Raw genomic sequence first — 15257 nt, 5'->3', positions numbered from 1 at the left:
TCTATCCACTGCGTGTGAGTAGAGAGTATCTATCCACTGTGTGTGAGTAGAGAGTATCTATCCACTGTGTGTAAGTAGAGAGTATATATCCACTGTGTATGAGTAGAGATTATCTATCCGCAGTGTGTGAGTAGAGAGTATATATCCACAGTTTGTGAGTAGAGAGTATCTATACACTTTGTGTGAGTAGAGTATCCATCCACTGTGTGTAAATAGAGAGTATATATCCATTTTGTGTAGGTAGAGTATCTATCCACTTTGTGTGAGTAGAGAGTATATATCCACTGTGTGTGAGTAGAGAGTATCTATCCACTGTGTGTGAATAGAGAGTATATATCCACTGTGTATGAGTGGAGAGTATCTATCCACTGTGTATGAGTAGAGAGTATCTATTCACTGTTTGTGAGTAGAGAGTATCTATTCACTGTTTGTGAGTAGAGAGTATCTATCCACTGTGTGAGAGTAGAGAGTATATATCCACTGTGTATGAGTAGAGTGTATCTATCCACTGTGTATGAGTAGAGAGTATCTATCCACTGTGTGTAAGTAGAGAGTATATATCCACTGTGTATGAGTAGAGATTATCTATCCACAGTGTGTGAGTAGAGAGTATATATCCACAGTTTGTGAGTAGAGAGTATCTATACACTTTGTGTGAGTAGAGTATCCATCCACTGTGTGTAAATAGAGAGTATATATCCATTGTGTGTAGGTAGAGTATCTATCCACTGTGTGTGAGTAGAGAGTATCTATCCACTGTGTGTGAGTAGAGAGTATCTATCCACTGTGTATGAGTAGAGAGTATCCATACACTTTGTGTGAGTAGAGTATCTATCCACTGTATATGAGTAGAGAGTATCAATGCACTGTTTATGAGTAGAGAGTATCTATCCACTGTGTATGAGTAGAGAGTATCTATTCACTGTTTGTGAGTATAGAGTATCTATCCACTGTGTGAGAGTAGAGAGTATCTACCCACTCTCTGTGAGTAGAGAGTATCTATCCAACTTGTGTGAGTATATTATCTATCCACTGTGTGTGAGTAGAGAGTATCTATCCACTGTGTGTGAGTAGTGTATCTATCCACTGTGTGTGAGTAGAGAGTATATATCCACTGTGTGTGAATAGAGAGTATCTATCCACTGTGTATGAGTAGAGAGTATCTATACACTTTGTGTGAGTAGAGTATCTATCCACTGTGTATGAGTAGAGAGTATCAATCCACTGTGTATGAGTAGAGAGTATCAATCCACTGTGTATGAGTAGATAGTATCTCTTCACTGTTTGTGCGTAGAGAGTATCTATCCACTGTGTGAGAGTAGAGAGTATCTACCCACTCTGTGTGAGTAGAGAGTATCTATCCACTGTGTGTGAGTATAGTATCTATCCACTGTGTGTGAGTAGAGAGTATCTATCCACTGTGTATGAGTAGAGAGTATCCATACACTGTGTGTGAGTAGAGAGTATCTATACACTGTGTATGAGTAGAGTATCTATCCACTGTGTATGAATAGACTCTATATATCCTCTGTGTATGAGTAGAGAGTATCTAGCCACTGTATGAGTAGAGAGTATCTATACACTGTGTGTGAGTAGAGAGTATATATCCACTGTGTGAGTAGAGAGTATATATCCACTGTGTATGAGTAGAGAGTATCTATCCACTGTGAATGTGTAGAGAGTATCTATCCACTGTGTATGAGTAGAGAGTATCTATCCACTGTGTGTGAGTAGAGTATATATCCACTGTGTATGAGTAGAGAGTATCTATCCGCTGTGTGTGAGAAGAGAGTATCTATACATTGTGTGTGAGTAGAGCATCTATCCACTGTGTATGAGTAGAGAGTATCTATCCGCTGTGTGTGAGAAGAGAGTATCTATACACTGTGTGTGAGTAGAGTATATATCCACTGTGTTTGAATAGAGAGTATCTATCCAATGTGTGTGATTTGAGAGTATCTATCCACTGCGTGTGAGTAGAGAGTATCTATCCACTGTGTATGAGTAGAGAGTATCTATCCACTGTGTATGAGTAGGAGTATCTATCAACTGTGTATGTGTAGAGAGTATATATCCACTGTGTTAGTAGAGAGTATCTATCCACTGTGTGTGAGTAGAGGTATCTATCCACTGTGTGTGAATAGAGAGTATATATCCACTGTGTATGAGTAGAGAGTATATATACACTGTGTGTGAGTAGAGTATCTATCCATTGTGTGTGAGTAGAGTATATATCCATTGTGAATGATTAGAGAGTATATATCCACTGTGTGTGAGTAGAGAGTATCTATCCACTGTGTGTGAGTAGAGAGTATCTATCCACTGTGTATGTGTAGAAAGTATCTATCCACTGTGTGTGAGTAGAGAGTATATATCCACTGTGTATGAGTAGAGAGTATCTATCCACTGTGTATGAGTAGAGAGTATCTATCCACTGTGTTTGAGTAGAGAGTATATATCCACTGTGTGTGAATAGAGTATCTATCCAATGTGTGTGATTAGAGAGTATCTATCCACTGCGTGTGAGTAGAGAGTATCTATCCACTGTGTGTGAGTAGAGAGTATCTATCCACTGTGTGTAAGTAGAGAGTATATATCCACTGTGTATGAGTAGAGATTATCTATCCGCAGTGTGTGAGTAGAGAGTATATATCCACAGTTTGTGAGTAGAGAGTATCTATACACTTTGTGTGAGTAGAGTATCCATCCACTGTGTGTAAATAGAGAGTATATATCCATTTTGTGTAGGTAGAGTATCTATCCACTGTGTGTGAGTAGAGAGTATCTATTCACTGTTTGCAAGTATAGAGTATCTATCCACTGTGTGAGAGTAGAGAGTATCTACCCACTCTGTGTGAGTAGAGAGTATCTATCCAACTTGTGTGAGTATATTATCTATCCACTGTGTGTGAGTAGAGAGTATATATCCACTGTGTGTGAGTAGAGAGTATCTATCCACTGTGTGTGAGTAGTGGTATCTATCCACTGTGTGTGAGTAGAGAGTATATATCCACTGTGTGTGAATAGAGAGTATCTATCCACTGTGTATGAGTAGAGAGTATCAATCCACTGTGTATGAGTAGAGAGTATCTATCCACTGTGTATGAGTAGATAGTATCTCTTCACTGTTTGTGCGTAGAGAGTATCTATCCACTGTGTGAGAGTAGAGAGTATCTACCCACTCTGTGTGAGTAGAGAGTATCTATCCACTGTGTGTGAGTATAGTATCTATCCACTGTGTGTGAGTAGAGAGTATCTATCCACTGTGTATGAGTAGAGAGTATCTATACACTGTGTGTGAGTAGAGAGTATCTATACACTGTGTATGAGTAGAGTATCTATCCACTGTGTATGAATAGACTCTATATATCCTCTGTGTATGAGTAGAGAGTATCTAGCCACTGTATGAGTAGAGAGTATCTATACACTGTGTGTGAGTAGAGAGTATCTATCCACTGTGTGAGTAGAGAGTATATATCCACTGTGTATGAGTAGAGAGTATCTATCCACTGTGAATGAGTAGAGAGTATCTATCCACTGTGTGTGAGTAGAGATTATCTATCCACTGTGTGTGAATAGAGAGTATATATCAACTGTGTATGAGTAGAGAGTATCTATCCACTGTGTGTGAGTAGAGTATATATCCACTGTGTATGAGTAGAGAGTATCTATCCGCTGTGTGTGAGAAGAGAGTATCTATACATTGTGTGTGAGTAGAGCATCTATCCACTGTGTATGAGTAGAGAGTATCTATCCGCTGTGTGTGAGAAGATAGCATCTATACACTGTGTGTGAGTAGAGTATATATCCACTGTGTTTGAATAGAGAGTATCTATCCAATGTGTGTGATTTGAGAGTATCTATCCACTGCGTGTGAGTAGAGAGTATCTATCCACTGTGTATGAGTAGAGAGTATCTATCCACTGTGTATGAGTAGGAGTATCTATCAACTGTGTATGTGTAGAGAGTATATATCCACTGTGTTAGTAGAGAATATCTATCCACTGTGTGTGAGTAGAGAGTATCTATCCACTGTGTGTGAATAGAGAGTATATATCCACTGTGTATGAGTAGAGAGTATATATACACTGTGTGTGAGTAGAGTATCTATCCATTGTGTGTGAGTAGAGTATATATCCATTGTGAATGATTAGAGAGTATATATCCACTGTGTGTGAGTAGAGAGTATCTATCCACTGTGTGTGAGTAGAGAGTATCTATACACTGTGTGTGAATAGAGAGTATATATCCACTGTGTATGAGTAGAGAGTATATATACACTGTGTGTGAGTAGAGCATATATCCACTGTGTATGAGTAGGAGTATATATCCACTGTGTGTGAGTAGAGAGTATATATCCACTGTGTATGATAAGAGAGTATCTATCCACTGTGTGTGAGTAGAGAGTATTTATCCACTGTGTGTGAGTAGAGAGTATCTATTCACTGTGTGTGAGTAGAGAGTATCTATTCACTGTGTATGAGTTGGAGTATCTATCCACTGTGTATGTGTAGAGAGTATCTATCCACTGTGTGTGAGTAGAGAGTATATATCCACTGTGTATGAGTAGAGAGTATCTATCCACTGTGTATGAGTAGAGAGTATCTATCCACTGTGTGTGAGTAGAGAGTATATATCCACTGTGTGTGAATAGAATATCTATCCAATGTGTGTGATTAGAGAGTATCTATCCACTGCGTGTGAGTAGAGAGTATCTATCCACTGTGTATGAGTAGAGAGTATCTATCCATTGTGTATGAGTAGATAGTATATATCCACTGTGTATGTGTAGAGAGTATATATTCACTGTGTTAGTAGAGAGTATCTATCCACTGTGTGTGAGTAGAGAGTATCTATCCACTGTGTGTGAATAAAGAGTATATATCCACTGTGTATGAGTAGAGAGTATCTATCCACTGTGTGTGAGTAGAGTATATATCCACTGTGTATGAGTAGAGAGTATATATCCACTGTGTATGAGTAGAGAGTATCTATCCAATGTGTGTGAGTAGAGAGTATATATCCACTGTGTGTTAGTAGAGAGTATCTATCCACTGTGTGTGAGTAGGGAGTATATATCCACTGTGTATGAGTAGAGAGTATCTATCCACTGTGTGTGAGTAGGGAGTATATATCCACTGTGTATGAGTAGAGAGTATCTATCCACTGTGTGTGAATAGAGAGTATCTATCCACTGTGTATTAGTAGAGAGTATCTATCCACTGTGTGTGAGTAGAGAGTATCTATTCACTGTGTGTGAGTAGGATTATCTATCCACTGTGTGTGAGTAGAGTATATATCCACTGTGTGTGAGTAGAGTATATATCCACTGTGTATGAGTAGAGAGTATATATCCACTGTGTATGAGTAGAGAGTATCTATCCACTGTGTGTGAGTAGGGAGTATCTATCCACTGTGTATGAGTAGAGAGTATCTATCCACTGTGTGTGAATAGAGAGTATCTATCCACTGTGTATGAGTAGAGAGTATCTATCCCCTGTGTGTGAGTAGAGAGTATCTATTCACTGTGTGTGAGTAGAGAGTATCTATCCACTGTGTGTGAGTAGAGTATCTATCCACTGTGTGTGAGTAGAGTATATATCCACTGTGTATGAGTAGAGAGTATATATCCACTGTGTATGAGTAGAGAGTATATATCCACTGTGTGTGAGTAGGGAGTATATATCCACTGTTTATGAGTAGAGAGTATCTATCCACTGTGTGTGAATAGAGAGTATCTATCCACTGTGTATGAGTAGAGAGTATCCATCCACTGTGTGTGAGTAGAGAGTATCTATTCACTGTGTGTGAGTAGGAGTATCTATCCACTGTGTGTGAGTAGAGAGTATCTATCCACTGTGTATGAGAAGAGAGTATCTATCCACTGTGTATGAGTAGAGAGTATCTATCCACTGTGTGTGAGTAGAGAGTATCCATCCACTGTGTGTGAGTAGAGAGTATCTATTAACTGTGTGTGAGTAGGAGTATCTATCCACTGTGTGTGAGTAGAGAGTATCTATCCACTGTGTATGAGAAGAGAGTATATATCCACTGTGTATGAGTAGAGAGTATCTATCCACTGTGTGTGAGTAGAGAGTATCTATCCTCTGTGTTTGAGTAGGGAGGTTGTATACCGTGGCCTTGAGGGACATTATTCTGTTTCTCTCCTGAAGCCTGTTATTTTCAAAGCCAGATTCAGCCGTGGTTCTGAATACTGAATTATCTATTGTGTCATTACACCGGCCACCATGAGTAATGCAATAACACAGGATGCCTGGAGAAGACAAAGGTGAAGTGTGTGTGTGTTAGGAATCTGGCTTTGATAATCTGTGTGTGTGTGTGTGTGTGTGTGTGTGTGTGTGTGTGTGTGTGTGTGTGTGTGTGTGTGTGTGTGTGTGTGTGTGTGTGTGTGAGTGTATGTGTGCGTGTGTGTGCCTATGTGTATCCACACAGCCTTGGTATCTCACGGTCACAGTGTGGGGGGATACGTCAACATCTTATTTACCAGATGCATCTCTCTCCTCAGTCGCCACACAGACACAGAGAGTAGCTGTGAGCCCAGAAGTATTATCTCTGAGCCTTTCATCTGCAAATACAGCAATTTCTCGCCTCATGAAGCACCCGGGCATTCTCTCCTTCGTAATAAGTCTGTAGTCCGCGTTCACATTTTAATAACTTAGCATTCTCATGCCAGCAATATAAAGAGCCATCAAACAACAGCACTCACACACACTCGCACAATACCCCGCCACACACACGCACACACAGACACACGTATGCACACACATACACACACACACACACACACACACACCCTGTGGTACAGTTTCTGCTGCTACGCTGCTACCCTAAGTACAGAATAAGGACTGAGACTTGAGATGATGAGTGAAGACCACCACACCAATACACTGCATACCTAAACAATCCCCTAGACCGCCTTAAGACATTGTACTAGCGGCCCACCCTAACATTCCCACTTGGTCTGTCAACAGGCTGTATATTACCAGGGCAATTACCCTTAAAGAACAGATGTCCTTATAATGCCTCTTCCACATACTCCACAGCCACATTCTACACACTCTGGCCTATACTCAGTCTTCTCAATGCCAGAGCTCACCATTGAGAGAGGTCATGGATCCAATAACGACCCACACAAAGGGCCTGATTTCAGCAGGCAATGACAGGGGCAGCACTATGAGGTCAGCAGAGGGCCTGGAGGTAGAGTTTCCACTGTGACTAACGTGGCAGACAGTCGTACTGATAGTGATGATGACTGTCTGGACATGTAATGACAATGTAGACTGTAGTAGAGTAGAGGCTCACTTAGTTAACCCTGCAGTCTACCTCCAAGGTCTAGACAGAGTGCTACAACCCTGCAAAACTTCAACTCCAAAACTAACCCCTTCCAAATCATGACCCATAATATTACTCCAAACACTAGGATAATCCTGAAAAGAAAAGTAATTCCAAAGTAGCCTAACTCCTGAAAATCTTTGGAATTCCAGAGTAATTCCTGAAAATCTTTGGAATTCCAGAGTAATTCCTGAAAATCTTTGGAATTCCAACGTGTTTTCCACAATCTAACCCCAGAATCTGCAATGACATGCAACCCAATCCTAAACCCTACTTTACACAGCAACTTTGAAATACATTACTGACACGTGACATCTAGACCCACTTAGAGCAGGTCAACATGAGAACGTCCCAAATACACAACATCCAACCAGGTGCTCAACAGCTGCCAAATGAGGTAAGGTGCTGACCCGTACACCTGGTGTGTGTGTATGTGTGTGTGTGTGTGTTTGTGTGTGTATGTGCATGCCTATGTGTGACAGTACTAACTGTATGTAGTTTCAAGACACCTCATCTCCCATCACTTTAGTTCAGTGTTTACTCAGGCTTTACTGTGTGAGACCCACCAGGGTGAGTGTTATCACACACAAACATTCACACACACACACACACACACACACACACACACACACACACACACCTACTGATCCACTTATAATTATCCCAGCTTTCTAGTAACTCTGCTTGTTACCCATGGCGCCAAGAAAAACAATGAGCATCCTCATCTACATGCAACACTATCACTATCACAGAGAGAGGAAATTCACAGGATATAGAAGACACATACATAGTGAAACTACAGTATCAAAGATAAATATCTGTGCTTGTTTTAGTTGGCCTACAAATCATGATGATAAAATAATGTTCTGTGTGAGCATTATAATCTACAAACGGATTTGGAAGAAGCTCTTGCAATTAAAATGTAATGGTCCCTGTAGCAGTTTAATTGAACTAACTGGCTAGGCCTAATTGTCTCCATAATTAAGTCTCATGTTGTGCATTGTGCCTTGGATAATGCCACATTAAATTCTCATGGAAAAAAAAACGTTGGACCATCATGAAGAATATACACTACATGACCATGAGTGTGGACACCTGCTCGTCAAACATCTCATTCCAAAATCACGGGCATTAATATGGAGTTGGTCCCCCTTTGCAGCTATAACAGCCTCCACTCTTCTGGGAAGGTTTTCCACTAGATGTCAGAACATTGCTGCAGGGTCTTGCTTCCATTCAGCCACAAGAGCAGTAGTGAGGTCGGGCACTGATGTTGGGCGATTGGGCCTGGCTCGCAGTCAGCGTTACAATTCATCCCAAAGGTGTTCAATAGGGTTGAGGTCAGGGCTCTGTGCAGGCCAGTCAAGTTCTTCCACACCGATCTCAACAAACCATTTCTTTATAGACCTTGCTTTGTGCACGGGGGCATTGTCATGCTGAAACAGGAAAGGGCCTTCCCCAAACTGTTGCCACAAAGTTGGAAGCACAGAATCGTCTTGAATGTCATTGTATGCTGTAGTGTTAAGATTTCCCTTCACTGGAACTAAGGGGCATAGCCCCAGACCATTATTCCTCCTCCACCAAACTTTACAGTTGGCACTATGCATTCGTTTTCTTGGCGTCCGCCAAACCCAGATTCGTCCGTCGGACTGCCAGATGGTGAAGAGAACACTTTTCCACTGCTCCAGAGTCCAATGTCGGCGAGCTTTACACCACTCCAGCCAACGCTTGGCATTGCGCATGGTGCTCTTAGGCTTGTGTGCGGCTGCTCTGCCATGGAAACCCATTTCATGAAGCTCCAGACTAACAGTTCTTGTGCTGACTTTGCTTCCAGAGGCAGTTTGGAACTCGGTAGTGAGTGTTGCAACCGAGGACAAATTGTTTGTACGCGCTACGCGCATCAGCACTCGGCGGTCCCATTCTGTGAGCTTGTGTGGACTACCACTTCGCGGCTGAGCCGTTGTTTTTCCTAGACGCTTCCACTTCACAATAACAGCAATTACAGTTGACCAGGGCAGCTCTAGCAGGGCAGAAATTTGACAAACTGACTTGTTGGAAAGGTGGCATCCTATGACGGTGTCACTTTGAAAGTCACTGAGATCATAAGTAAGGCCATTATACTACCAATGTTTGGCTATGGAGATTCCATGGCTGTGTGCTCGATTTTATAAACTTGTTAGCAACGGGTGTGGCTGAAATAGCCGAATCCACTAATTTGAAGTGGTGTCCACATACACTACATCACCAAAAGTATCTAAAATAAATCAATAAGACTATAATTATTACATTTATCACAAATATAAGTAGACTAGCCTACATTTTAAGTGATTCAGCTGTGCCATTATGTGGCTGAACAGCCTAAAAGCACCAAACAATAAAGCCGGTAAAGGGAACAGAGCCTTTCCTGTTTAATATCGGAGTAGCCTAACCTATGACAATCGTTTCGCATTGATCACAAGTGAACAAAACAATCTGAAGTCCAACTGTTACCTCGGTTTGACAGAGCGCTACCGCCAGCAGCACAAGGAAGGGGACACTTCGCAACATCTGGGAAGAGAAAGAGGCAAGGAAGAGAGAAAGGAGAAAGGACAATAAACGCATGTTATAGGTTAATGTCAAGTAAAATTGTTAAATAATCAAGGAATAAAGACCAATATTTCATCTATTTTTTATGGCAATTATTCTATACCCTTCTGGAAAGCGGCATCGTTCAGGCTTCTGCTGTGAGGAGGAGGGCGTTGAATGTGTGCTGGTAACAGAGGCGATAGAGAGGTCTGTGATTTCAGGAGCGCTGAGGAATTCGTGGTCTAGTCTCTCCCCCCGTTATGACGTGGCCAATGAAAAGAAAATGTCCTGAGCCCAAGAACGTATACCGATAGAACATTCCCAATCCAAGGTCCAAGGGGGACCAGGTACATCTTGCGGACCCGAAGAATTCACCCCTACTGACAGTAATGTCTATAGGAGAATGTGGCAGTTTGTTCCTATGTTCTAAAACCGGGATTCCCATCTTTACACCGTACAGTACTTTTTTTGAGAACAGGAGAGAAAACTTGCTCACAGTTAGACCTATCTGGCTTATGGTTGCGGTTTATTGTTCGTTTGTGTTTTGTGGTTTGTCAGATGAGCAAATAGCCGTGGGGACATTACAAAGTGTTTGCGGCATGTATAATTGCAGCCTTGTCTCATAGACTAGACGTGACATAGTAAAGATATCCGACATACTCAAAGAAGTATGATATTTTATGTGTGGTATGGTTACATAAGACAGTTGACTTTTTTTGGCGTCCTGACCAAATTCACATAGAAATGTAAGTTATAGATCTGTCATTCTCAGTGAAAGCAAATCTAAAAAGCGGTAGATCTGTTCTATATGTGCTATTTCTATACTTCCCAGTCTTAAGTTTCATTTTTGTTTTTACTTTCGGTTTTGTACACCAGCTTCAAACAGCTGAAAATACAATAATTTTGGTTATGGAAAATATATTTCACAGCGGTTTAGATGGTACAATGATTCTCTACACTATACTTGCTTGTTTTGCCAACTATTCGAATTTCATCATCCAGGAAATGGTGGAGCGATTTCTGCATAGTGCATCTTTACGGCAAAAACTAAAGGAGCGTGGTTGGTCGGGGTGGATGGGTAGGTGTATAACGCAAATGTCTAGCAACCTAATCGTTGTTTGTTCAAATCTCATCATGGACAACTTTAGCATTTTAGCAACTTTGCAACTACTTGCTACTTTTTTAGCTACTTTGCAAATACTTAGCATGTTAGCTAACCCTTCCAACCCTAACCTTTTAACCTAACTCCTAACCTTAACCCCTAACCCTAAACCCTAGGCCAGGTAACATTTCATATCACACAAATTGTAATTCGTAACATATCATACGAAATGGATCATGGACATCCAGAAAATTAATACATAACAAACGAAACGTAACATATCATACTAAATGGAATGTCTCGAATTTACTTACAGAATAATATGAAATGCTCTGAGACCAGGTTGAGAATTCCAATCTTTCATTAGGCCTAACATTGTTCCACCAATAACACACTATTGGTAGTTTGTTGTAACCGAGTATTGGTGCTAAACCGTGTTATTGGAAGCTAGCTTGCTAGTTAGCTATGGCGTCATAGGATATGGTGCCCTGGGCGGTTTTCATGGAAGAATACTGTACCAAGTTAGCTAGCTGAATAAACTAAGTTAGAGTCTATTCCTAGAAAACATTGAACCGCTGTAGTTTACAACAATTATAATTTCTAAAGTGGAAGTTGGGAGAGTTATATTTGAGTGTTTCAGTGAAACGTAAGTGAGGGAGGCCCCGCTCTCTCGCTTTCCCAGATGTTTAGTTAATTTCATTCCGATCTCCTTTGCATTATTGTAGCCTTTTCTGTAGCCTATCAACTATGTGTCTGTCTATCCCTGTTCTCTCCTCTCTGCACAGGCCATACAAACGCTTCACACCGCGTGGCTGCTGCCACTCTAACCTAATGGTCCCTGCGCACACGACCCACGTGGAGTTCCAGGTCTCCGGCAGCCTCTGGAACTGCCATTCTGCGGCCAACAAGGCAGAGTTCATCTCAGCCTATGCTACCCTCCAGTCCCTCGACTTCTTGCCGCTGACGGAAACATGGATTACCACAGAAAACACTGCTACTCCTACTGCTCTTTCCTCGTCTGATCATGTGTTCTCGAATACCCCGAGAGCATCTGGTCAGTGCGGCGGTGGCACAGGAATCCTCATCTCTCCCAAGTGGACATTCTCTCTTTTTCCACTGACCCATCTGTCTATCTCCTCATTTGAATTCCATGCTGTCACAGTCACTAGCCCATTCAAGCTTAACATCCTTGTCATTTATCGCCCTCCAGGTTCCATTGGAGAGTTCATCAATGAGCTTGACGCCTTGATACGTTCCTTTCCTGAGGATGGCTCACCCCTCACAGTTCTGGGTGACTTCAACCTCCCTACGTCTGCCTTTGACCCATTTCTCTATGCCTCTTTCTTTCCACTCCTTTCCTCTTTTGACCTCACCCACTCACCGTCCCCCCCTACTCACAAGGCAGGCAATACGCTTGACCTCATCTTTACTAGATGCTGTTCTTCTACTAATCTCACTGCATCACCCCTCCAAGTCTCCGACCACTACTTTGTATCCTTTTCTCTCTCGCTCACCTCCAACACTACTCACTCTGCCCCTACTCAGATGGTAATGTGTCGTCGCAACCTTCGCTCTCTCTCTCCCGCTACTCTCTCCTCTTCCATCCTATCATCTCTTCCCTCTGCTAAATCCTTCTCCCTCCTCTCCTCCCTTTCTGCATCTTTTGACTCTCTATGTCCCCTATCCTCCCGGCCGGCTCGGTCCTCCCCTCCTGCTCCATGGCTTGACGACTCATTGCGAGCTCACAGAAGAGGGCTCCGGGCAGCCGAGCAGAAATGGAGGAAAACTAGACTCCCTGCAGACCTGTCATCTTTTCACTCCCTCCTCTCTACATTCTCTTCCTCTCTTTCCGCTGCTAAAGCCACTTTCTACCACTCTAAATTTCAAGCCTCTGCCTCTAACCCTAGGAAGCTTTTGCCACCTTCTCCTCCCTGCTGAATCTTCCTCCTCCTCCTCCCTCCTCCCTCTCTGTGGATGACTTCATCAACCATTTTGAAAAGAAGGTTGACGACATCCGATCCTCATTTATTAAGTCAAATGACAGCGCTGGTCCTGCTCACACTGCCCTACCCTATGTTTTGACTTCTTACTCCCCTCTCTCTCCAGATGAAATCTTGAGTTGCACCCCTCCTCAAAAAACCTACACTCGATCCCTCCGATGTCAACAACTACAGACCAGTATCCCTTCTTTCTTTTCTCTCCAAAACTCTTGAGCGTGCCGTCTCTAGCCAACTCTCCTGTTGATCCAAACCAGTCAGGTTTCAAGACTGGTCATTCAACTGAGACTGCTCTTCTCTGTGTCACGGAGGCTCTCCGCACTGCTAAAGCTAACTCTCTCTCCTCTGCTCTTATCCTTCTAGACCTATCTGCTGCCTTTGATACTGTGAACCATCAGATCCTCTTCTCCACCCTCTCCGAGTTGGGCATCTCTGATGCTGCTCACTCTTGGATTGCATCCTACCTGACAGGTCGCTCCTACCAGGTGGCGTGGCGAGAATCTGTCTCCGCACCACGTGCTCTCACCACTGGTGTCCCCCAGGGCTCAGTTCTAGGCCCTCTCCTATTCTCTCTATACACCAAGTAACTTGGCTCTGTCATATCCTCACATGGTCTCTCCTATCATTGCTACGCAGATGACACACAATTAATTTTCTCCTTTTCCCCTTCTGATAACCAGGTGGTGAATCGCATCTCTGCATGTCTGGCAGACATATCAGTGTGGATGTCGGATCACTGCCTCAAGCTGAACCTCGGCAAGACGGAGCTGCTCTTCCTCCCGGGGAAGGACTGCCCGCTCCATGATCTCGCCATCACGGTTGACAACTCCATTGTGTCCTCCTCCCAGAGTGCAAAGAACCTTGGCGTGACCCTGGACAACACCCTGTCGTTCTCCGCTAACATCAAAGCGGTGACCCGGTCCTGCAGGTTCATGCTCTACAACATTCGCAGAGTACAACCCTACCTTACACAGACAGCGGCACAGGTCCTAATCCAGGCACTTGTCATCTCCCGTCTGGATTACTGCAACTCGCTGTTGGCTGGGCTCCCTGCCTGTGCCATTAAACACCTACAACTTATCCCGAATGCTGCAGCCCGTCTGGTGTTCAACCTTCCCAAGTTCTCTCATGTCACCCACTCCTCCGCACACTCCACTGGCTTCCAGTTGTGGCTTGCATCTACTACAAGACCATGGTGCTTGCCTACGGAGCTGTGAGGGGAACGGCACCTCCTCTTTAACTTCAGGCTCTGATCAGACCCTACACCCAAACAAGGGCACTACGTTCATCCACCTCTGGCCTGCTAGCCCCCCTACCTCTACGGAAGCACAGTTCCCGCTCAGCCCAGTCAAAGCTATTCGCTGCTCTGGCACCCCAATGGTGGAACAAGCTCCCCCACAACGCCAGGACAGCGGAGTCACTGACCACCTTCCGGAGACACTTGAAACCCTACCTCTTTAAGGAATACCTGGAATAGTATAAAAGTAATCCTTCTACCCCCCCATCCCCCACCCCCCCATAAAAACTCCCGAGTGGTGCAGTGGTCTAAGGCACTGCATCGCAGTGCTAGCTGTGCCACTAGAGATCCTGGTTCGAGTCCAGTCGCTGCCGGCCGCGACCGGGAGACCCATGGGTGTTGCACAATTGGTCCAGCGTCGTCCAAGGTAGGGGAGGGTTTGGCCGGCAGGGATGTGGGTTCGTTTCCCACGGGGGGCCAGTATGAAAAAATAAAAATAAATTTAACATGTATGCATTCACTAACTGTAAGTCACTCTGGATAAGAGCGTAGGCTAAATGACTTAAATGTAATTTAAAAAATATATTTAAAAAAAAGTGGTTGTCCCACTGGCTATCATAAATTGAATGAACCAATTTGTAAGTCGCTCTGGATAAGAGCGTCTGCTAAATTATGTAAATGTAATACCAATCTCTACCTGTGCAAATGTTTTGTTAATTTGGCCCTCTCACATTGTGTGGAGCACATCCAGAAGAAGTTACAAACATCACTTTCATAACCAGTGATTTTCATAAAAGTGGTTTTATCTATGGCGTTCTTTCTAATCTTCACTCTCTCTTTCCATCCTTCCTCCACCCATAGGATGAGATTGGACCCCTTGCTGAAAGAGAAGTGTTTAGAAATGTATGCCTACATGTTTTTAAATATTCCAAGATAACAAAGCCTCAGTGCATCCTTCAATCTTAAACAAATTAAATTGTGATTAGAAAGGACGGTCTTCTCCGTC

The 15257-nt window shown here is 43.1% G+C and overlaps 1 protein-coding gene across 2 annotated transcripts in view; it reads right to left on the bottom strand.

Annotated features, from left to right (window-relative positions):
* Positions 1–10148, bottom strand: part of LOC121537082 (follistatin-related protein 1) — a 65840-nt gene extending 55692 nt beyond the window's left edge. For both annotated transcript variants that reach the window (XM_041844844.2, XM_041844845.2), the window contains exons 1-2: positions 10040–10148; positions 9841–9897 (exon numbers count right to left, since the gene is read on the bottom strand). In XM_041844844.2, the coding sequence (XP_041700778.2) occupies positions 9841–9897; positions 10040–10057 (75 nt within the window). In that variant the 5' untranslated portion in view covers positions 10058–10148. The remainder of the gene's footprint in view (positions 1–9840; positions 9898–10039) is intronic.
* Between the last annotated feature and the right edge of the window lie 5109 nt (positions 10149–15257).

This window comes from Coregonus clupeaformis, chromosome 23 (assembly GCF_020615455.1).
Source record: "Coregonus clupeaformis isolate EN_2021a chromosome 23, ASM2061545v1, whole genome shotgun sequence".
NCBI classification, from domain to species: domain Eukaryota; kingdom Metazoa; phylum Chordata; class Actinopteri; order Salmoniformes; family Salmonidae; genus Coregonus; species Coregonus clupeaformis.
This window is presented reverse-complemented; position numbering and strand designations above follow the sequence as displayed.